The sequence below is a fragment of the Moschus berezovskii genome, chromosome 4, assembly GCF_049115385.1.
Source record: "Moschus berezovskii isolate FMDL1 chromosome 4, NW_MosBer_1.0, whole genome shotgun sequence".
NCBI lineage: Eukaryota > Metazoa > Chordata > Mammalia > Artiodactyla > Moschidae > Moschus > Moschus berezovskii.
Genome location: NC_142463.1, coordinates 53555419 through 53579669, shown reverse-complemented (window position 1 = coordinate 53579669; position 24251 = coordinate 53555419). Strand labels below are relative to the sequence as shown.

Sequence of the window (24251 nt, the reverse complement as noted above, 5' to 3'; positions counted from 1 at the left end):
TTGACAGTGTCTTCTGAAAATGACTTTTGTATATCCTGTTTTCTAAATGCTTTAGAAGTAACTCCTTCCCTCCACATCCTTTGAACCTAAAGCAGTAACATCTTGAAACATTGATCTATTTGCTGCTAGCTTTCATTAATTTCATCCATTTCTAAAGGCAGAGCCACATTGGTGTCCACTTAATGAAGACCTATTTAGGGAAGCTCAGGTCCCTTTATCAGGCCCGAATTAGCTTTGCAGTTTTAATAGGAACTATAGCTTTCTCAATTATTATTTAATTCAATAATGTGCCCGCATTTGCTAATGTATTTCTAAAGTGGGAGGCAAGCTGCAACTGCCTATCTGTCCATAGGTAAGCAGAATGTCTCACACAGGCTCTGCTACCTCTCCGGGAGAGTTAACATTCATTTTGCATCTGTACATGGCCAGGCACATAAGCCCATTCTTCAAATGTTGAAAGTAGCACCATGTGCCAGTGTTAGCCCTGCAGCACCTCTAGGGTATTTCAGTCTCAAGATGTATTAATGCAAATGTGTAAATGTCAGCAAGCTAGTATCATGTATGCACACCTATCATTCAAAGGGGGAAAAGAGATCCATTTTGGTTCAGATTATTTTCACTACAAGGCCTTTAATTCCAATGTTTCCTGATTTGCTGAAGGTGGTTGTTTCCAAGAAAAAAAAAATATTTCGTAAGTGAAGATATAACGGTGACCACTACCCAAAGGGCCTAGAATTCCAAAGAAAACTGAGCCCCAGAAGATGAACAGAGAAAGAGCAAGCAGCCTCTCTTCTTGTTCTCTCAGTCCTTCCCACAAGGTCACCCTTTCTAATTGACAAGCCAGATAATTTTATTCAGTAACTGATAAGAAAGCAAATTAAATTTCATTTGGTTTGAAAAAGAATTCCAACGTGTATATTAGTTGGTCTAAATTCATTATAAGAAATTTAACAGGGTACATATTTCTTTTATTACTTCATGTTTTCTCAATAACAAATTCCTTGAGATAAAAATTAAAACTGCTAGAAAAATGAAAAGATGCCCACTGTAAATGGAGGAGGGGTTTATATTTTTTAAAAGGATTTTGATAATTTGAAGAAACAAGTTGAGAGGCAAATATTTCTTTGAAGAACTCCATTTTATCATTTTCCTATCATGAATCACTTTAATGACTAGAGACACATTTTTTTTTAACTCTATGAATTATACACCATAATGGTGACATAATGTCACCACTAAAATCCTGATGATGAAAATTAGCACTTACCTCCAGAAAGTGCAGCAAATAAACCAAATAGTTTACACAAAAGTCAAATTATACGGACATTTCTTTTTCTCATCCCTTCATACCTGCAATGATGTATTCCACTTAATTCTATTTACTTAGGAGAAAAATTTTAAAACTTTTGTTAGGATATAACCAATACATACTTTGAGTGAGCATGGACTCACACAAATGCTTGTATTAAAACATCTTCTTTGATGTAGAATAATCTTAAAATGTTTACAGCAATCATATTTCTGGTTGCAGTGTTACTCTTAATTCTGAGTGTTGTGTGTATACTGTGGGATAAAGCAGATGAATATTTACATTGGTGTTTCTAGAACCTGTGACTGCCAGCAAGGCAGAAAGAAGACAAATGTAAGATAGATGAGATAAAATAAAAACCTGATAGTCCTGAATTTGAATTGGAAGTTTCAATTTGAAGTCATAATCATTTTATCTTTAAACAGTATATATAGCATATGTTGTTTATATACTAGTTCAGTCTAATGGAAAGACCAAGAGACAAAGACCAATCCAGTAGTTATGAGTACCTGTAGAGCCAAGACTATGCTCTCTTCAAGACTATCAATAAAGGACCCAAGTTATTTGGGAAAAATATCTGGATATGGCATGCATCAGGATATGTACAAGAAAAGCCTTAAACATCATATAATACTAGGAAACAAAAAAGAATTTGCAAGACTTTGTTTTACAAGACTACTAAAGACATGTCAAAAGGATGTAAAAACCAATTTAAAGAGGTTCCCATAGCTCAAAATAGGACGATTTAAGCATAAGAGCATAATTTTCATGAATTAAAGTATTTCAAATAGGTTTAAGTACCCAAGTCGATATGTAAATACTGAAAACAATAAATTTACTGGTCCTTTTTTGGAGGATGATAGTGTCAACGCCTTAAAACTAATAAAGAGAAAGAACTTATACTATCTTCTATCTCATAGCAACCAAATGGTTAATGACAGCAAGTATATAATGTATATCAGCTAATAACTGAAAAAGAAATGATGAAATATCACCATTTTGCACCATAATTCTAATGAATTATTCAATCTAGACAATGATCGTTAATGACCAGAGGGATGGGATTGGGAGGGAGGTTGAAGGGGGGTTCAAGATGGAACACATGTACACCCTTGGCAGATTCATGTCAATGTATTACAAAGCCAATACAATAATGTAAAGTAATTAGCCTCCAATTAAAATAAATAAATTTTTTAAAAATAAAATTAAATTAAAAAAAGAAATATAATCTCTCAAAAAACTACAAAAAAATAAATAAAAGCATCTGAAAACAACAACAAAAAAAATTAATGACTGCTAACATAAAAAGAGAGAAAACAGTCTTCATTCTGATAAAAGTATCACCTAGTAATCTTGATTTTAAAAAAAACCTTTTTTTTAATTAGACCCAAATCCAATAAATCCTCAATATCAGTAAGTCCCCTACATAGAAACCTTCAAGTTGCAAACTTTCAAAGATGTGGACATGTGTTTGAATGTCCAATTAAGTAAGTTATTCACATGTCTGGCATACACTGTCGTGTGTATGTCTCCTCTGCAAGTGGTTGTATAGTAGTGTATAGAGTACTGCAGTACAGCATCTTAATCTCAAGCCCAGGATGTCCAGAAGCAAGGATGAAAGCAACGGTGATGTGGCTGGTACTGCTAAGACGTGCCAACTGTTGTACTGTACTACTGTACTTTTCAAGGCACTCTAAGATTAAAACCATTTTCTTTATTACTTGTGTTTGTTTTTCATGTATTATTTCTGTGAAAAGTATTATAAACCTACTACAGTACAGTACTATATAACCAATGCCATTAGTTGGCTACCTAGGTTAACTTTGTTGGACTTAAACGAACAAAAATTAGACTTACAAATTCACTCTTGGAATGGAACTCATCCATATGCAGGGGACTTACTGTACAAAGGTATCAAAGCAGAAGTACTATAGGGGGGCAGTCAGCAAAATATAGATTGTGGACAAAAGACTAGAGATTTTTCAATAATAAAGGGAGAGAGTGAGAGAAAAGAAGCCATAGATTAAGAGAAATATAGGAGACATATAAATTATTTATAGTGTATCAGTTCAGTTCAGTCGCTCAGTCGTGTCCGACTCTCCGCGACCCCATGAATCACAGCACACCAGGCCTCCCTGTCCATCACCAACTCCCGGAGTTCACTCGTATAGACTAATGCTAATCCTTATTTGAACATATATAGACCTTAATACTAATCCTGAGGCAATTAACTGTTAAAAATATTAATGAGATCATTGGAGAAATTTGAAAAGAGACTAAATATATATTGTTATTAAGAAAGTATACTGATTTTTATGTGGGGCAATGGCATAGTGTTTATTTTTAAGAGTCTATCTTTTAGAGATAAATGCTGAAATATTTATGAATGAAAATAATATGATGCCTGGCATTTGCTTCAAAACAAACCTTGGGAAAGGAAAAAGCAAATAGAGGTATACATGGAACAAGACTGGCTATGAGTTAATAATATTCAGTCTGAACTGTGGGTACAAAGGAGTTCATTACAGGATTAGTCTCTCTATAAGTGTGACATTTCCCTTCATAAAAAGTTAAAAAATGTCTCTGTTTGAAATGTGGCAATGAATATTAGGTCACTATGGGAAATCTTTAACAATCAAACCAACAAGCTATATTTAGGACACAGATTAAAAGCACAGTGGAGATAGCAGCCCTTGAGATCATCTTGGTCAGCCTCTGTCATTCAAATAGATTTTACCAAAACTATCCATTCTGCTCATTTCTATTACTTGGCTGTCTTCTTTGGTCTGGTTGCAGTATTCAGTGAAACACAGGATTAGATTTGGAAGAGAAAACAGCTATAAAGTATCGTAAAATCATTTTGGCTTGATTTTTATACTTCTATTTTGGTAACTCTATGAAATGAATGATACCTGCAAAATTAATTTTAACAACTGAGTTTTTTCCTACTATATAAACAGCTTTCCTCCTTACAGCCAGTAGGAAAAGGAACCTCCCAAAGCTATTCTTTCCCAGCTCTTGTTGCCCAGTCCATAGATGTGCGACAGTGCTGTCTCTGAAAGCTCACAGCAAAACCAACATGATACATGCAAAACACATGGGAACAGACAGCATGCTGAATTCTTCTCTGATACCCCTAAATTATTCAAGGGCCTATAGTTATGAATAGGTGATACCCCAAGGGCAAACTATTACTAATGAAAAACCAACTATACCCAATTAACTGCATTGCTCTGGGCTAGTGAAAAATCAGAAATTTCTGAAGCCACTTGAGAATGATCATATTTATTCAGAATGATGATACAGGTGACCATATTTCTTTGAAGCACATACCTCCTCCTTTTATCCCTACTGCCTGTCTCTTTGGACCACTTATGCTACACTGATTCAAATCTAAACACTGGGAATCTTCTCACTAACTCTAAAGTGGAAGGGGCCACTATCAACGGCTATTTATCTTGCGTTTCATTAGGAGCTATGTATTTTTGGTGCTCAGAAGTAGAAAACGCTAAATTTGACCTACATTATCAATAGGAGAGTTGGTCCACATAAGATTTTTGAAATAACTACCAGTATTAAAACTCTATCCAGAGATGTTAGAAACTCCCTTTCCCAAACACAGAACTCAATACAGTTAAAGGTTTAAATCTGATAATAATAAAGGATAAAAGATATACATCTTGAGGAAATCAGAATGTTAATATTGGAATTATAGTCAATGCTCAATATATCCATGATATTGCATAAGTAAGCAATATTCAGTGGTAATTCAAAATTTTAGCAATCAGTTTCAATATTTTTCCTTCAGCAGTTCTTTATCAGTACTAGACATATGAACTAAAATAAAAGATAAACTGATTTACAACTGTGCTTCTCTGTTGTATACTGGTTACCTTTCTAAAGAAGAAGAAGAAAAAAGTAAGTTATATGGGAGAAGAGGAGGAGGAAGAGGGAGCAGGGAGGAAGCAGGAAAAGTAAGGAGCAGGAGAAAAGTAAGACAAGCAGACCTCGGGAAAGGTAGTTTACGGAATGCTGCAGAAAACCAGATGTAATAAAAATATGTAAATTGGTTTTTAGCTAATTGAGTGAATGGTATATATATATAGCTCATTTCTCTCATCAAGAACCCACTGTTAATGATTTTAAGTAATGCTTAATTTCAACATGATATTCTGCTTAACATGTTAAATGCTAAGTTATGGTGATCACAAGTTCACAAGCGCAGGACTTATTTGCAGGCAAGAAGCTCTGCAACCTTATTACAGAATCAATAGCCTGTTCTGTTTTGTAGTCTCAGTAAATTTTTGCCACAACTTCCAAAGGAGTTTAGGTCCTAAAGTTCCTTAACATTTCTATTTTGAGACAAAAATGTGTAGACTTCTTTCAGCTACTATCCAATTTAATCAGTAGCAAACTGAACTAAATAAGAACAAACTTAAAGATATCTTGGGGAAGCAGTCAGTGTTGTTTTTTTTTTGGGGGGGGGCTTCAATCCAATCAAAATGAAGACAGAGAAGTTGGTGTAGGTGGACTAAACGGGGCCTCACTGCTGGCTCATCAAGTAATCATAATAGTCAAAAACATAGAACAACCAGTTTGAAAAATAACTGTTCATTTAATAGCTGGCAAAAGAACTCTGCAAAGACAGCATGAAAGACAAAAAGGCCACTTCTCAGAGGACTCACCTGTCTTTCCCAGTTTCCTTCTTAAACACTCCATCACAGTAACTCATGCGCTTCTCTGTGGTCACATAAATTTGGGCATTGGGATAGATGTCAACAGTCTTTTTCAACATGTTGTACACAATGCCATTGCCATCTTTCCTCATATTGCGGAAAGGGCCCCAAATAACATAAATAGTAGTGTTTGCTTCCTTGAAAAAATAATCAGGGTTTTTCAGCAAAAGAGGAACGCTGGTATGGGATACGACGCGAATCATTGTCATGCGGCCAACATCCTCTTCATAGCCCTTGGTGGGTGCATTGTTCATTCTCCAAATGCAGGATGACTGATCTATCTCATTCCCCACCTTCTGGCCGACCATCTGACCTGAGTTTGACACAATGGCACAAAGATTACAGTCCAGTTGCAAAGGCTGAAAAACAGAAAGAAAAACAGGGCAGGTGGGGGAGAAATGTGTAAATTAGAAAGTTCCTCATATCCCAACAAGTTTTTCTGGGAAAACAGAAATTCCAGATATTGTGCATAATTGCTGAGTGTGGGAATATCGCTGAAATATATTTATACTAATCCAACACTAACTCCACAGGATATCAAACTTGGAGCATGCCTCCATTTAAAAAGTGAATATGGATTGCTAAGAAATAATTTTCATTTTCTTGTGTTGCTTTGAAATTCAATGAAAAAGCAGTCATTTGTTTCCCATTTTATATGATGTCTTTTCATTCAAAACTGTTATTTCAAATGATATAAGGAAACACAGAAAGATTTGTTCTCTTTAATAAGGATGATGGCTAAAAAAAGAAATGCAAAAGGAGGATATATAGGCATCAATTCTGAAGTTTACTTATATGTATGAATGATTATGTAGCAGTTGATAAAAATATTAAAAAATTCAGCAAATGATGAATTCTGAATTTTTGAAACCCAGAACTACTGAAGATAAATTTCAGGCTAGAAAAAATATTATAGAGACTCTTAAAAAATTCCCTTGCATCACCATGGTTAAACAAATGTTGTGCTCTTGTTTATTCTAGTTGGATAGGAAAGGCTTCTTTTTACTCAGGGAAGGCACATGCACAGTCTCCACCATCCTTTTATTTTTTTATTGGAGTTTAATTGCTTTACAATGCTGTGATAATTTCTGCTGTACAATGAAGTGAATCAGCTATACCTATACATATATCCCCTTCCTATGGGCTTCCCTGGTGGCTCAGAGGTTAAAGCGTCTGCCTCCAATGCGGAAGACCCGGGTTCGATCCCTGGGTCGGGAAGATCCCCTGGAGAAGGAAACGGTAACCCACTCCAGTATTCTTGCCTGGAGAACCCCATGGACAGAGAAGCCTGGTAGGCTACAGTCCACGGGGTCGCAAAGAGTCGGACACAATTGAGTGACGGAACGGAACGGATGGGACTTCCCTCCCCCTATTCTCCCCACCGTCCCACGCATCTAGGCCATCACAGAACACTGAGCTGGGTTTCCTGAGCTATACCGGAGGTTCCCACTAGCTATTTTACAGATGGTAGCGTATATACTTCAATCCTAATCTCCCAGTTTGTCTCACTCTCCCCTCCCCCGACTCCGCCTGGTGTCCACATGTCCATTCTCTATGTCTGCATCTCTATTTCTGCCCTGCAAATAGGTTCATTTATATCACTTTTCTAGATTCCACATACTTTAACAGATGAGGTAACAGAGACTTATAGAGACTAAGCATCAACTTTCAGGACTGGCAGGTGATAAAGTTGCATTGGTAGATTCAAATCTAGATACAACTCTAAACCCACCGCTCTCTCTCTTATTCTCTGCTTGTTTTTTTTTTTTCTTCCCAGGTGGCGCTATTGGTGAAGAACCACCCTTCCAATGCAGGAGACAGAAGAGACCCGGTTTCAATCCCTGGGTCGGGAAAATCCCCTGGAGGAGGGGACGGCAACCCACTCCATTTTTGCCTGGAGAATCCCATGGATTCTCAGAGGAGCCTGGCTGGCTATACACTCCATGGGGTTGCCAAGAGTTGGACACAACTGAAGCAATTTAGCATACTCACAAGCAAACCAAATACAGTCGACACTCTGCGGATAGAAAATACCACACTATCCGGGGTGCTTGGATCTGTGGATGCAGAATTGGAGCATATGGAAAGCCCATGGCATGGGAATTGAGCATCTGGAGGTTTTGGCATCCACTGGGGTCCTGGAATCAACCCCCCTCGGGTATGGAGGAATGACTGTAAATTCCTTTTACAATTCCACCACACATAAAGAAAAGCGAACTTTTAAACAGTGAGTGATAAGGGGACAATGCACTTTGCTGACACATGCTTTTCTTCTTTTCTTTCTGTGAGATTCTACATTTGTATCTGATATGTAATCCCAGATTTCTTGGTGCCTATTGGTCAGTGGCCTCTTCCACGCTGTGTATTAGTTGTATTACAATTTATTATTTAATTATGTCTGTCCACTAGAGGGTAAACTCCATAAGAGTACGTTCAATGTCTGTCTTCATTTAACCCCACTCCTCAGAAATCCCTGGAATACTATAGCATTTCAAATATACAGGGTCAAGTTAGGAATGAAAGCAACTTAATGAAAAGAATTTATTAGGACCCTGAACATAATATTAGGGAAGAAGTGGACTTTTTCAATTCATCTAGAATTGCTGATTGAGTTAAAAAGAGAAAAGCAATCCAGAAGAAACACATCAACATGCCCACAGGTTCAATCTAGGTGAGTGAATCTATTTATCAGAGATGTCAAAGTTAAGAATTTTAAAAAACCTTACTTATACAGCCCACAAAGGTCCATTTTGAAGTGCCTTCAAAGTCCACTTTGAAATGGACTGACTGTCCATCTCTCCTGCTCCACTAAGATTTCTAAACAAAGGTGGGCAGCAAGTGGTCCAGGCACCAGGTCACAATAGCTCCTCTCAAGGTGGGTGACTGTATTAGGGCACTTGGCAATGGGATTTTCTAGGTTGGTGCCATAGCGAAGACTTCACCAAAGGGCAAATGGATGCACAAGAGGATGCCTCAAAGAATCAGGCATTGATTTAAGCCCCTTCCTCGTGCATTTAAGCCCCTTCCCTACAATCTTTGGGAAGATTGTAAGGAAGAATACAATGTTCTTCCTGACATCCATTAGACTTAGCTGAGTCCGCCAAACTCAGTCACACAAATCAATGCCTTATTTAATTTGTGTGTCACATGACACATTCCAATTTATCACCAAAATGCATATGGTACCAGGAGGTTAGGTTCCATTTAGTGTTCCAAGAAATTGCTTCCCTGAATACTAAAAACATTTGGGGGGTACCACCCCCACACATTAAAAAAAAATCGAAAAGAAAGATATAAAGAAAAAGCCCTGGAGGTGTTCTAATACCCAACATGCAGCAATTTGCATTGGATTTCCAAGTCATTAAAGTGAATTAGCTGGTTCTGCTGCAACAAGGCTTCATTTAACTAACAAGAATCAGCATACTGGTTTCACTTGACAATTGTAACCTCTGAGAGTGATCAATTAAGACATCACAGTCTGTTTCATGACAACATATCATCTGTGCAGGTATGAGATCAGCAGCTGACTCATAACTTGAGGGCAAATACTGGGAACAATGGCCTCTTGTTTATATGACAAATATGTAATTGGGCAGGGTGCTATGAATATAATGCCTTTGGGAGTAGGTGGTGATCTTTAAATTGCCCCTTTCTTTTATACTATTCACTTGGCCATATTGTCACCAAGGCCAGAGTTGTAAGAGACTTCCTCATGTCATACTGCTTGGTCTCAGAACTGCCTAGATGTTTGGCTTCCAGGAGTCATGGCTGCAGGTGTGACTGTTCTATTTACCACATGGTTGCAGGAACCGTCTTTACAGTATGATAGGAGTACAGGGTGAGATGAATGAAACATTCCTAATCATAATCAGAAGCTTCGGGTAACACGAAGAGCTTGTTAAAGCACAAGGGACTCATCTATATGTTTGAAGGCACTTTCAAACTACAGTAAGCCATGATAAAAAGAAAGACACACCTGGGCACAAATGGATGGTTTGACCCAAGGGCTGCTCTTATCTGGTTATCTCAGTTCCTTTTATTAGCTTTATCGCTGCATCTTGTGATCTCAACTTTCTTTGTTAAAATGTCCTGCTGTTTCTTGAGCTCATTTATGTTATTTGATTTGGGGCTTTTGCTTGAAAATTTATTCCATGTGTGTCCACTTGCTCAGTTCTGCCTCACTAAGCAGTTTCTTTCTAGATACAGGCCGTGGATTTTCCGAGACCTTTGGAAAGATTTATCTGACTCCACTTTATCAAGCCCTATCATAATTTTGAACTCTCCTTTTCAGTTGACTTGTCCCTATTTTTTCTCTTCATTAAAAACAAATTTGACCTCTTTGTCTTTCCCTCTCATACACTCAAAACATCATCAAGCCGAATGCTTTGCTTGAGCTTTGGCTGTGTCTATAAACTGAGATTACCACAAATATTCAGCCGACCATCTGGGCAGCTGTGTTCCTAAGAGAATTCTCACAAATGTCAAATGCTTCCTTTCATCTGAAGTCTAAGATACTGATTTTTTGTTTGGGGGAACGGTAACATCATTATACATGCATATCTTACTTTACTGCATTTCATTTTATTGAACTTCATAGATACTGTGTTTTCTTTTTTCTTTCTTTTTTTTTTTTTTTACAAATTGAAGGTTTGTTCAGTTCAGTTCAGTCACTCAGTCATGTCCAACTCTTTGCGACCCCACGAACTGCAGCTCACCAGGCCTCCCTGTCCATCACCAGCTCCCGGAGTTTCCCCAGACTCATGTCCATTGAGTCGGTGATGCCATCTAACCATCTCATCCTCTGTCATCCCCTTCTCCTCCTGCCTTCCATCCTTCCCAACATCAGGGTCTTTTCCAATGAGTCAGCTCTTCGCATCAGATGGCCAAAGTACTGGAGTTTCCCCTTCAACATCAGTCCTTCCAAAGAACACTCAGGACTGAGCTCCTTTAGGATGGACTGGTTGGATCTCCTTGCAGTCCAAGGGACTCTCAAGAGTCTTCTCCACCACAGTTCAAAAGCATCGATTCTTCTGCACTCAGTTTTCTTTATAGTCCAACTCTCACATCCATACATGACCATTGGAAAAACCATAGCCTTGACTAGACAGACCTTTGTTGACAAAGTAATGTCTCTGCTTTTCAATATGCTGTCTAGGTTGGTCATAACTTTCCTTCCAAGGAGTAAGCATGCATCTTTTAATTTCATGGCTGCAGTCACCATCTGCAGTGATTCTGGAGCCCAAAATAATAAAGTCAGCCACTGTTTCCCCATCTATTTGCCATGAAGTGATGGGACCGGATGCCATGATCTTTGTTTTCTGAATGTTGAGCTTTAAGCCAACTTTTTCACTCTCCTCTTTCACTTTTATCAAGAGGCTCTTTAGTTCTTCTTCACTTTCTGCCATAAGGGTGGCATCATCTGCATATGGCTGCGCCAGGGTGCAGGAGCGGCCGAGAGGAGCTACCCCACATCCCAGGTCAGGGGCGGTGGCCAAGAGGAGCTACCCCACGTCCAAGGTAAGGAGCAGTGGCAGCACTTTGCTGGAGCAGTCATGAAGAGATACCCCACATCCAAGGTAAGAGAAACCCAAGTAAGATGGTAGGTGCTGAGAGAGGGCCTCAGAGGGCAGACAGACTAAAACCACAATCACAGACAACTAGCCAATCAGATCACATGGACCACAGCTTGTTCTGACTCAATGATGGTTTGTAGCAACCCTGTTTTGTCAAATGATAGTTAAGTATATTTTAGCCACAGAGTATTTTTTAAGTTAATGTATGTACTTTTTTAAGACATAGACTATTGCACACCTAACAGACTACAGTATAGTGTAAGCGTAACTTTTTCATACCCTCCGAAACCAGAAAATTCATGTGACTTTATTGCAATATTCACTTTATTGCAGTGGTCTGGAACTGAACATGCAATATTTCCAAGGTTTGCCTTATTTGATTTGGGTATTTTCTCTCTTTAGAAAATATACCACCTCTATACCTGCATGCTGCTGCTGCTGCTGATAGGTCACTTCAGTCGTGTCCGACTCTTTGCGACCCAATAGAGGGCAGCCCACCAGGCTCCCGATTCTCCAGGCAAGAACACTGGAGTGGGCTGCCATTTCCTTCTCCAATGCATGAAAGTGAAAAGTGAAAGTGAATTCGCTCAGTTTTGGCCAACTCATAGTGACCCCATGGACTGCAGCCTACCAGGCTCCTCCGTCCATGGGATTTTCCAGGCAAGAGTACTGGAGTGGGTTGCCATTGCCTTCTCCCTATACCTGCATATCTGGTAGTAAATACTCAACTTGGGGAAAGTTAATTCAGTGATATCTAGTAAACAACTGTCAACTACAAATTGGCACTTACCAAGAGCATTGCCAATGACTGAACAACAAAGGCATTTGTCATCTGCCTTTACAGAGACTGAACCCCACGCTGCTATAGCTGTTGACCTTCAACAATCCCTGAGGGAGTTCAGGGTCCAGTGAGGCACTCTTTACTCCAGGGAATCTGGTGGGACAGGTCTTTAGATAGTTGGATGTTTTTAGGAACAGGTTTTATGATCTCAATCCTTGCATCTCCTTATATTTGGAGAAGCACTAAATCCCTTGACAGTGACATCAGATCCTCATGACTAACAAAACCTTTCTATTTTATTTATTTTATTTTTTTTTTAATTGGAGACTACAGGGAGGCCTGGCATGCTGTGATTTACGGGGTCGTGGAGAGTCGGACATGACTGAGCGACTGAACTGAACTGAATTATTTTACAATATTATATTGGTTGGTTTTGCCATACACTGACATGAATCCACCCGGGTGTACATGAGTTCCTCTTCCTGAACCCACCTCCCACTTCCCTCCTCCCCTTATCCTCCCTCTGGGTTATCCCTGTGCACCAGCCCCGAGCATCCTGTATCATGCGTTGAATCTGGACTGGTGATTTGTTTCACATATGATAATATACATGTTTCAATGCCATTCTCCCATATCATCCCACCCTCACCCTCTCCCACAGAGTCCCAAAGACTGTTCTAAACACTTGTGTCTCTTTTGCTGTCTCATATACAGAGTTATCATTTCCATTTTTCTAAATTCCATATATATTATGCATTAGTATACTGTATTGGTGTTTTTCTTTCTGGCTTACTTCACTCTGTATAATAGGCTCCAGTTTCATCCACCTCATTAGAACTGGTTCAAATGCATTCTTTTTAATGGCTGAGTAATACTCCATTGTGTATATGTACCAAAGCTTTCTTATCCATTTGTCTGCAGATGGATATCTAGGTTGCTTCCATGTCCTCGCTATTATAAACAGTGCCGCAATGAACATTGGAGTACATGTGTCTCTTTCAATTCTGGTTTCCTCGGTGTGTATGCCCAGGAGTGTGATTGCTGGATCATATGGCAGTTCTATTTCCAGTTTTTTGAGGAATCTCCACAGTGTTCTCCATAGTGGCTGTACTAGTTTGCATTCCCACCAACAGTGTAAGAGGTTTCCCTTCTCTCCACACCCTTTCCAGCGTTTATTGCATGTAGACTTTTGGATAGCAGCCATTCTGACTGGTGTGAAATGGTATCTCATTGTGGTTTTGATTTGCATTTCTCTGATTACGAGGGATGTTGAGCATTTTTTCATGTGTTTGTTAGCCATCTGTATGTCTTCTTTGGAGAAATGTCTGTTTAGTTCTTTGGCCCATTTTTTGATTGGGTCGTTTATTTTTCTTGAATTGAGCTGCAGGAGCTGCTTGTATATTTTGGAGATTCTTTGTCAGTTGTTTCAATTGCTATTATTTTCTCCCATTCTGAAGGCTGTCTTTTCACCTTGCTTATAGTTTCCTTTGCTGTGCAGAAGCTTTTAATTTTAATTAGGTCCCATTTGTTTATTTTTGCTTTTATTTCCAATATTCTGGGAGGTGGGTCATGGAGGATCCTGCTGTGATCAGAGCTAGAACAAATGATCTCACGATTTGTATGGAAACACAAAAAACCTCGAATAGCCAAAGCAATCTTGAGGAAGAAGAATGGAACTGGGGGAATCAACCTGCCAGACTTCAGGCTCTACTACAAAGCCACAGTCATCAAGACAGTATGGTACTGGCATAAAGACAGAAATATAGATCAATGGAACAAAATAGAAAGCCCAGAGAGAAATCCACGCACTTATGGACACCTTATCTTTGACAAAGGAGGCAAGAATATAAAATGGAGAAAAGACAGTCTCTTTAACAAGTGGTGCTGGGAAAACTGGTCAGCCACTTGTAAAAGAATGAAACTAGAACACTTCCTAACACCATACACAAAAATAAACTCAAAATGGATTAAAGATCTAAATGTAAGACCAGAAACTATAAAACTCCTAGAGGAGAACATAGGCAAAACCTTTTTATAAAATGAGTGCTTCATGGCACTGAACTCTCCCTTCACTAGAACCTTATATATTGACTTTCCCCCACTGCCACTTTGGAGCAGTCTCTCAGAGCTATCTGAGGTGCTGCTTCCCGGGCTGCAGTCCTCATTTTGCCCCAAATAAAACTTAATTCACAACTCTCAAGCTGTACATCTTTTTTTTTTTTTTCTTTTAGTCGACACAACCAAGTAATTTTTCCCTTGCACTTGTTCCATGCAAGGCTATGTTAAGGGTAAAATAATTTTAGAATTTTAATTAGTGTGAATTTTAACCTCAGCATACAGTTCTGAGGTAGGTGGGGATGTTTTATGATCAACTAAGGCCAATTCATATACTATTGGTTGGCTGAAAAGTTCGTTTGGGTTTTTTCCATAACATCTTATGAAAACCTGAATGAACCTTTTAGTCAACCCAATGTTTTAAAAGTCTAATGTACTGCCTTGAAAAACAAGTCCTTTCTCTGCTAAAACAAATCTTGACATTTGCCTCCTTTTTGAAAAGGAATTTGATTCCTATCTGACATGCAGGGAGAGGAGGAGAGAGGTAAGAAACAGTGTGATGGAGACATATAAATACAGAGTATTATATTTATTGACATTAACATGATTAAATACCTAACATGGGCCAGTCATCCTGCCCAGCACTTCATTACATTATTCCATTCAGTTCTTATAGTAAATTCTTCAAAAGTTAATTTTTACTTCATATTATTGAGCTGAAATTGAAATGAACATGATGTCCAGTAAGTATACTAGATATCTTTCAGGTTAAAAAGACAGCACATATTATCTGTTGTGACATGGACTCATAAGAAGTGGGAAGTATTAAAGAAATATTTATTATGAATTTGCACCATTCCGAATAAAACTGTAGGCAAACACCTCAACTCTCACCCAGTGTGATATTAAAACTATCTACATTAAATTGTAAATCAATGCTTTTAAATATGCTGGTGGCCAAAAATTTCACCAAAAGAGGACAAAGTTTCCTAACTGATGAAAGTCTCCTCAGGAGTGTTAGGGTTTTGTATGGGGGTAGAAATAATCTCTCCTTTCTGGCAATAATATTATGATGGCATAAGAAATTATGTGGATATTTTTTCTTAATCTTTAAGTTTAAAATATGGCTGAAATTTCAGTCTAAGATAAACTAATCATGACTGATTTTATTAGCTTTAAAATTGTCTTCCACATTTTTTCACTCAATTTGCTTTTCAACCTTTTTTTGTAACAGGAGTGAGTTGTGTTTCTTTCTGAAGCATTAAATTATTACAATGCATGTCTGAGAAAACACAAAGCCATGGCAGATGTTTTATAAGCTGGTCTCCATGGCTAAGGGAATACCTCTCCCCAGTGCAAAGTTTCCTGGAGGTAAATTCACTTTAGAACTCACAGTGGCTACTGTCAACTCCTTGGGTAGCAAAGATAGCTGAGATGCCAAGCCCTCCTCTAACTCTCTGAATCGCTCCCCTCTCCATACAGATGAAGATTCTAGGACACTGACTGCCTAGGTACTATATTCATCCTTAGGTCATTTTATGGTCATGTGCATTTTTATTTTTAACTTATCATAAGCATGGGCATTCAGCACAGAAATGAATTATTGTTTGCTCAAATGTGGAAGAATCTAAGTACAAGAGAATCCTTGATACTATGGAGGTAAGAGAGGAAGATGTGGCTATTCTAATCTATTTTGAAGAGTCTGTGGTATTTTAATAATTAGCTTTATTTTCCTGTGACTAAATATTATTGAGGCAGATTCTAGAAACCAATTAACCATGACATGCCCAATTGATCCTTGTCTGGTTAAAAAAAAGTGACCAAAACTAATAATAGGTCATTCACTCCGATCAGGAAGTCTCACCTTTTATTGAGTCACAGTCACTTTTCTCTTCAAATTAGGACACATATAGTTAAAGACTTCTTTCTCTTTCTCTGCTCTAAGTTTACACACACACACACACACACACACACACACACAGAGTCACCCTCATCCTGCAAATGAGACAGCTCATTCTCCTAACCACATTTTCCATCCTGCTCCTTACCAACCAAACCACTCTGGAAAATTTCCCTTCTCTGTTCTTTGGGTAAGAAACTGACAAATTGCCCTATCCTTTTTGAATGATATATTGGGACAACTGCCAAGCACTTTACATTTTAATCAGTAAGAAGAATGAAATATTTAACCTTTACTTTTTCTCCATGAATAGGCTTATAGACAATAGAATAGATAATTAAAATCTGTGAATTAAAACTTGCAAAACAGTGTGGTTTCCCCAGCAAAGAGAAATGGCCATGTACGAAAGGTCACCTGTCAACTAGTTCTAGTTATTAAATCTCTGCATTTATCACTGTGGTGGCTCCGTGGAAAACGAAGGTCAAGACATTAAATTATGAAATAGTCAGGATTAGAAAAGGTCACTAAAAACTCAACTAAAATTTAACCAAACCTGCTAATTCCACATCCTCTGAAGCAAGCAGACACCGCCAAGGATGAAACACACACTGGATGGAACTAATCTATCTCCTTATTTTATGCCCATATTCAAAATGAATTTCCATTTGATGTCTTGAAGTCTAAAATGAAACTTGCTCATCTCAAATAAAAACAGGAGCTTCGATAAATATTTCAGAACAAAATCATGTTTGAATCGAACCAGCTTAAATTATTAAAAACATTGTTTTACACCACTCTAAGGGTTGCTTTCACTTCAATCATGAGAATGCAATTTAAAATATTAGCAATGGGGCACTCCTGGCATCTTAAATGCTTTACAGGACAATTAGCAAATTCACCACTCACTAATTTCCTACTTTAATGTTGAAACAAATGAGATTTTGCTTTTCATCATGCAATTTGAATGAATTTGAACAAAGCAGGTTGAACAAAGCTCCAGAGACACACTCTTCAGTTTGCTGTCATTTATTTCTCTACTCTTCCTGAATGTCTTTAGAGTTTTAGTTTTAGAGGCTTCAACATGTATAATGATGCCATTGGGGAATAGATTTTGCCTTTATTCTCCTTGATGTTCTTTTGAGGTCTTTCAAGTGAAAGGTACAAAAAAGGCATTAACAATCTGGCATTGTTTTTATTGCTTGACAAAGAAAAAAATGTATTTTAATTTTTCCCATGTTTCAGGAATGATTAAGCAAGCTGTTTTCATCCACACTGAGTCACTTTCAGCAGACCTCTAACTGTGAGCAAAGACTTGTAAAGATTGTTCTAAAGAGAATTCAACACAGTTCAACCATGCCAGCCCGTGCATGTACTTCTTTGCCCCTCCACAATCCTGCTTCTTCCAGTTAATGCAGCTTTCAAAAGCAGTGTGTATAAATCATACAGTATGAGTAACTGCACATAAAAAGACAGATTTGCTAACCCACGGTTTGGCTCTGGCTCTCTGTGGATTTGGGATGTGGCATTTACCTTGATTCCTACATGGTGGTATTATATCCAAGCATAAAACTTAACAGGGGGGTGCATAAAAATGTTAATGTCAAGAGATAATTCTAAAACCAGCAACATAAAACTCTGTTTCTCAGTCACCATAGATGATGTGTTCTCTTCATTTGGAAGTTCCTTTAAAAAATGGATCTGTATAATCATGCAGGCATGCCAAATGAAAGCAGTTTGCTTTCTCTGGTGCATGTGTACTAAGTCACGTCTGTCATGTCCAACTGTTTGCGACCCCATGGACTGTAGCCTGCCACGCTCCTCTGTCCATGGGATTCTCCAGGCAAGAATGCTGGAGTGGGTTGCCATGCCCTCCTCCAGGGGATCTCCCTGACCCAGAGATCAAACCTGTGCCTCCAGCAGCTCCTGCATTGCATGCGGATTATTTACCACTGAGCCACTGGGGAAGCCCTTTGCCTTCTCTGGACTAGAAGACAAATGAGTCTTTTCAAACCAAAAAAGAATTTTTATCTATAGACTGTGAAAATGGGAGTAATTCTCACTGTCAGGTCACAAAAAAATTTGACTAATTTTGAGGCCAGTTTCATTTCAGTTCAGTTCAGTTCAGTTCAGTCGCTCAGTCATGTCTGACTCTTTGCAACCCCATGAACCACAGCACACCAGGCCTCCCTGTCCATCACCAACTCCCGGAATCCATCCAAGCCCATGTCCATTGAGTTGGTTATGCCATCCAACCATCTCATCCTCTGTTGTCCCCTTCTCCTCCTGCCCTCAATCTTTCCCAGCATCAGGGTCTTTTCAAATGAGTCAGCTCTTCACATCAGGTTGCCAAAGTATTGGAGGCCAGTTTACCTCTGGATTATATTTCCATATAGCTATTGCTGATTAGATAGTATTAAACACCTTTATGTTCTGGCTAGAATTTGCTTTGGAACCTAGGAAACTCATGTTACCTCATAAATGTTCTTAATTGTCATGTAGAATTTTTGCCAGATATATAAAGCTAGTGATAAACTGAACATGTGTTGACGAATATTCAACACAGGTTTTTTGTTTTGTTTTAATCTTGTTCTATTTTCTAAGCTGAAGGATGCTTCAGTGGGTTTATAGTTTGAGAGAAAGAGCTGGTGAAGATGAGAAATTGCAAATATATGACAAAGGCCCACTAATGGAGTGAGAACCTAGAAAAGATAGGAGTCGATAACTTAAGGAATATTACTGATGTTGTTTAGTTGATAAGTCATGTCCGACTCTTTTGTGACCCCATGGACTGTAGCCTGCTACACTCTTCTGTCCATGGGATTTCCTAGGCAAGAATACTGGAGTGGGTTAGCATTTCCTTGTCCAGCAGATCTTCAAGACCCAGGGAGAGAACCCAAATCTCCTGCATTTGGCAGGTGGATTCTTTACCACTGAGCCATCAGGGAAGCCCTTGAGGAATATTCAGTTCAGTTCAGTTCAGTTCAGTTCAGTTCAGTCGCTCAGTCGTGTCCGACTCTCTGCGACCCCATGAATCACAGCACACCAGGCCTCCCTGTCTATCACCAACTCCCGGAGTTCACTCAAACTCATGTCCACAGAGTCGGTGATGCCATCCAGCCATCTCATTCTCTGTCGTTCCCTTCTCCTCCCGCCCCCAACCTTTCCCAGCATCAGAGTCTTTTCCAGTGAGTCAACTCGTCGCATGAGGTGGCCAAAGTATTGCAGTTTCAGCTTCAGCATCAGTCCTTCCAATGAACACCCAGGATTGATCTCCTTTAGAATGGACTGGTTGGATCTCCTTGAGGAATATTACTTGGTCATAAAATGAATGAAATATTGCCATTTGCCAAAACATGGATAGACCTAGGGATTATCACACTAAATCAAATTAAGTCAGACAGTGGAAGACAAATAATATGACATCACTGATATGTGAACTCTAAAAAATAATATAAATAAACTTATTTATAAAACAGAAACAGACTCACAGTCATAGAAAACAAACATGGTTATCAAAGGGGGAATGGGTGGGGTGGGGATAAATTAGGAGTATGGGATTAACAAATACATATTACTTTATATGAAATGGGTGTCTCAGGTGCAGGAGATTCAGGAGAGATGGGTTTGATCCCTGGGTTGGGAAGATCCCCTGGAGTAGGAAAAGGCAACCCACTCCACTATTCTTGCCTAGAAAAGTCCATGGACAGAGAAGCCTGTCAGACAGTCCATGGCAAAGAGTCAGACACAAATGAGTGACTGAGCATGCATGTAGTATGTATGAAATAGATAAACAACAAGGATTTACTGTATAGCACAGAGAACTATATTCAACATCTTTTAATAACCTATAATGAAAAAGAATATATATATATACATGTGTGTATATATATATATATATATATATATATGGTGTATAACACAATACTTTAAATCAACTCTAGTTCAATAATAAATAAAATTTACTTTATTTATACAGTTGGATGGGCAGCCTTTGCAAAAATAGACACTTCTTCCCCTAAGACAGGAAAAAAGAATTAAGAATGACAAGAAACTGTGACCTTACAATAGTGGAATACAACCAGAGTTAACCTCAGATTCCCTTACATTTCTCTAAAGCAAGTAAGGATTAATTGAGAGACTTAGAGGTAAGGTTAACAGGATTAAGGAGAGATATGAACTTTTGAGAAAGAGAGCATTTTGGGCAAGAATCAAAAGGATTGCCAATTGTGTTAGAATTTAGAAATTACATATTTTTGATGATGATATTGTAAGATTCTGTATTCTTTCTAAGTACTGTTTAGGGGCACAGAGGCAAGGATGAAGAGAGTTTATCCAGCTTGATCCAGGGCTAAAGCTTGGAGCAAGTGGTAAACTGAAAGTTTGCCACTGAGAAATAATTATGGGCACTAGTAATATAAATTTCAAGCTGATAGTGGAAGGAAATAAATGGTAGGAAAATTAGCAAATGGAAGAGTTAAGGAAACAAGGATGTCTTAGTGGGGTTATGTTCATTCAGTGGAGATGGGGGAAAGATACTTGTATCGTATACCTAAGATTATGCTTATTTGGCAAATAAGGAGAAAAATGTGGCTAATTTAGGCTTTAAATTAAAGGCCTATGATTTCAATTGAGAAAGATTTCAGGAAAGAAGCTGTAGTGTAAGTCATTCCTTCCAGTTTGGAAATGCAAAAACCAAGAATAGAGAATATTCAAATTCATTATAGTTAAAAAGTACCATGTTCTTGCATTGAACCAATTAATATTGTTAAATGACCATACAACCTAAGGCAGTCTACAGATTCAATGCAATCCTTATCAAAATATTAGCATCATTTTTTTCACAGAACAAAATCAAGTAATTTAAAAATCTGTATGGAAACACAAGACCCTGAATAGCCACAACAATCTTGAGAAAGAACAGAGTTGAAGGAATCATGCTCCTGACTTCAAAATATACTACAAAGCTACAGGAATCCAAACAATATGGTACTGGCACAAAAACAGACACATGGGTCAATGCAACAGAATAGAGAACCCAGAAATTAATGCACACACTTATGGTCAACTTATGATAAGGAGATAAAAATATTCAATGGAGGAAAGACAGTCTCTTTAATAAGTAGCACTGGGAAAACTGGACAGCTATATGCAAAAGGATGAAATTAGAAAATTCTCTAAAACCATATACAAAAATTAATTAAAAATGGATTAAAGACCTAAATGTGAAACAAGAAACCATAAAATTTCTAGAGCAAATCATAGGCAGAACATTCTTTGACAAATTGTAGCAGTATTTTTTGGACTTTTATCCTAAAGCAAAGGAAATAAAAGCAATAATAACCAAATAGGGCCTAATTAAACTTAAAAGGTTTTGGACAGTGAAGGAAACTATTGACATAACAATAATACAACCTACTGAATGAGGAAAAAAATATCTGGGAATAAAATGGCAAATAAGGGGTTAACAACCTATATATAAACAGCTCACACAATTCAATATAAAAAAAAATCTGGTTAAAAAATGGGAAGAAGACCTGAATAGATACTTTTCCAAAGAGGAATGCAGATGACTGACAGGCATGTGAAAAGATACTCAATATTGTTTACCATCAGGGAAAAGCCAATCAACACCACAATGATATATCACCTCACATCTGTCAGAATGGCTATCATCAAACTACAAATAAAAAATGTTGATGATAATGTGGAGAAAAGGGAACTCTTCTACATTATTGGTGGGAATATAAATTGGTGCAGCCACTATGAGAATAGTATGAAGGTTTCTTTAAAAACTAAAAATAGAACTACCATGAAAAGGTGAAAGTGTTAGTCACTCAGTTGTGTCCATGTGGAGTATATAGCCTGGCAGGCTCCTCTGTCTGTGGAATTCTCCAGGCAAGAATATTGGACTGAGTAGTCATTTCCTTCTCTAGAGGATCTTCCCAACCCAGGGATTGAACTCAGGTCTCCTGAATTGCAGGTGGATTTGTTACCATATGAGCCACCAGGGAAGCCCATTGTTGGGAATGCGAATTGGTGCAGCCACTGTGAAAAGCAGTATGGAGGTTTCTCAAAAAAAGCTAAAAATAGAACTATCATATGATCCAGCAATTCCACTTCTGGGTACATATATGAAAAAACCAAAACACTTATTTGAAAAGATACATGCATCCCAATGTTCATAGCAGTACTATTTCCAATTGTCAAGATATGGAAGCAACCTAAATGTCCATCAACAGATGAATAGATAAAGAAAATGTGGTATATGTATCCAACAGAATATCATTCAGCCATAAAATAGAATGAAATTTTGCTATTGGTAGCAATGTGGATGGACTTGGAGGGCATTATGTTAAGTGAAATAAGTCAGATAGAGAAAGACAAATAATGCAGACAGACAAATAATGCATGATATAATTTATGTGTAGAATCTAAAAAATACAACAAACTAGTGAAATAAAAAAAACAAAAAAAAGGAGACTTACAGAGAACAAGCCAGTGGTTACCAGTAGGGAGTGGGAGAAGGAGGGGCAATATAGGGATGGGGAATAAAGGATTATTATGAAATTATATGAAATCATGTGTGCAAAACTTTTGAAAATTGCAAAACACTATGGAATTTAAATAATCTTTTTTTCAATAGAAATAAAGAACTAGAATGAGAACCAATTCTGCTTCAGTATGTTAACCTGCAAACTTCAGACCACCCTTTCCATGGCAGATAGCTAAAATAACTAGCAAAAAATAAATAAATAAAAATCATCTCTTGAAGACTATCCAAGAACTAACAAGATAGTGGAGAACTGCCATCCTGGAGAAGTCTTGAATTCTAGGAGGTACATCAACACTAAGGAGTAATTTTGCCCTGAAGGTATTTGTGGCTCTGGAATAATTAGCAAGATTCCACTTCTGTCAGTCTCTGGGGTCTAGGAAGACAGATCACAATCCAGAGCCCCAAAAGAGTAAATCAACATCCACTTTGAACGAGGACTCTGAAGACGTATTCTAAGAATAAATTTTGAAATAAACCAGTCTTGTAAAAATCTGTCATCCTCTTTAATGTCAATTGGTAGATTCTGAAAACCTGTTTTGGAAATTGCATTATATAATCCTAAACTTCTAAATGACCTTAGATACCTGGAAAAATTAAAGGAATTCTTCCCTGGGGGAAGATAAAGCACCCCTAGACCTCAAATTATTGCTGCAAATTAAATTTCAAATACAATTCCCAACACACAATCTAAAAACCCCAGACATACGAAAAAACAAAACCTTATTAGAGGAAACCAACAGAAAGAGTCCCATAGGAACCCCACATTTGAAATTACATGGCACAGGCTAAAACAGCTATGTTCACTGTGTTCAAGGAGATAAAAGCCTAGTGAAAATGTTGTCAGGGAAATTAAATCTATACAAAGTGATGGACCATATGTGAAAAAGAACCACTTAGAAGCTCTAGAACTGATAAATATGGTACATGGAATAAAGGATTCAATGAATGTATTTAAAACCAAATTAGCTAGACAGACTTGCCAGCAAAGTTAAAGAGAATTAGTGAACTAGAAGACAGAAGCAACTGTTCAGAAAGAAACATGAGATTAAAAAATGAGAGAGACAGAAATGCAGAGAATACAATATAAAGGCCTAACACAACTTTATCAAAATACCAAAGAAGGAAAGAGATAGATAGAATGGACAGAGGTTAGTGGCTGAGAATTCACTAAAACTTATAAGAATCTCCAAATTCAAAAGGCTTAGCTGATACCTCCCAGGAAAAATAAATAAAAATAAATTGACATCTAAACATATTATAGTGATACTTCATAAAAACAAAACCAAAGAGAAAATTTCAGAATTAAAATGACCATAAAATGGCATATTATTTGAGATGGGGGTA

The 24251-nt window shown here is 37.8% G+C and overlaps 1 protein-coding gene across 1 annotated transcript in view; it reads right to left on the bottom strand.

Annotated features, from left to right (window-relative positions):
- The window catches only part of ST6GALNAC3 (ST6 N-acetylgalactosaminide alpha-2,6-sialyltransferase 3), a 645967-nt gene that overhangs the window by 252240 nt on the left and 369476 nt on the right, over nucleotides 1–24251 (bottom strand). The window contains exon 3 of the mRNA XM_088834865.1: nucleotides 5995–6404. Within this exon, the coding sequence (XP_088690991.1) occupies nucleotides 5995–6404 (410 nt within the window). The remainder of the gene's footprint in view (nucleotides 1–5994; nucleotides 6405–24251) is intronic.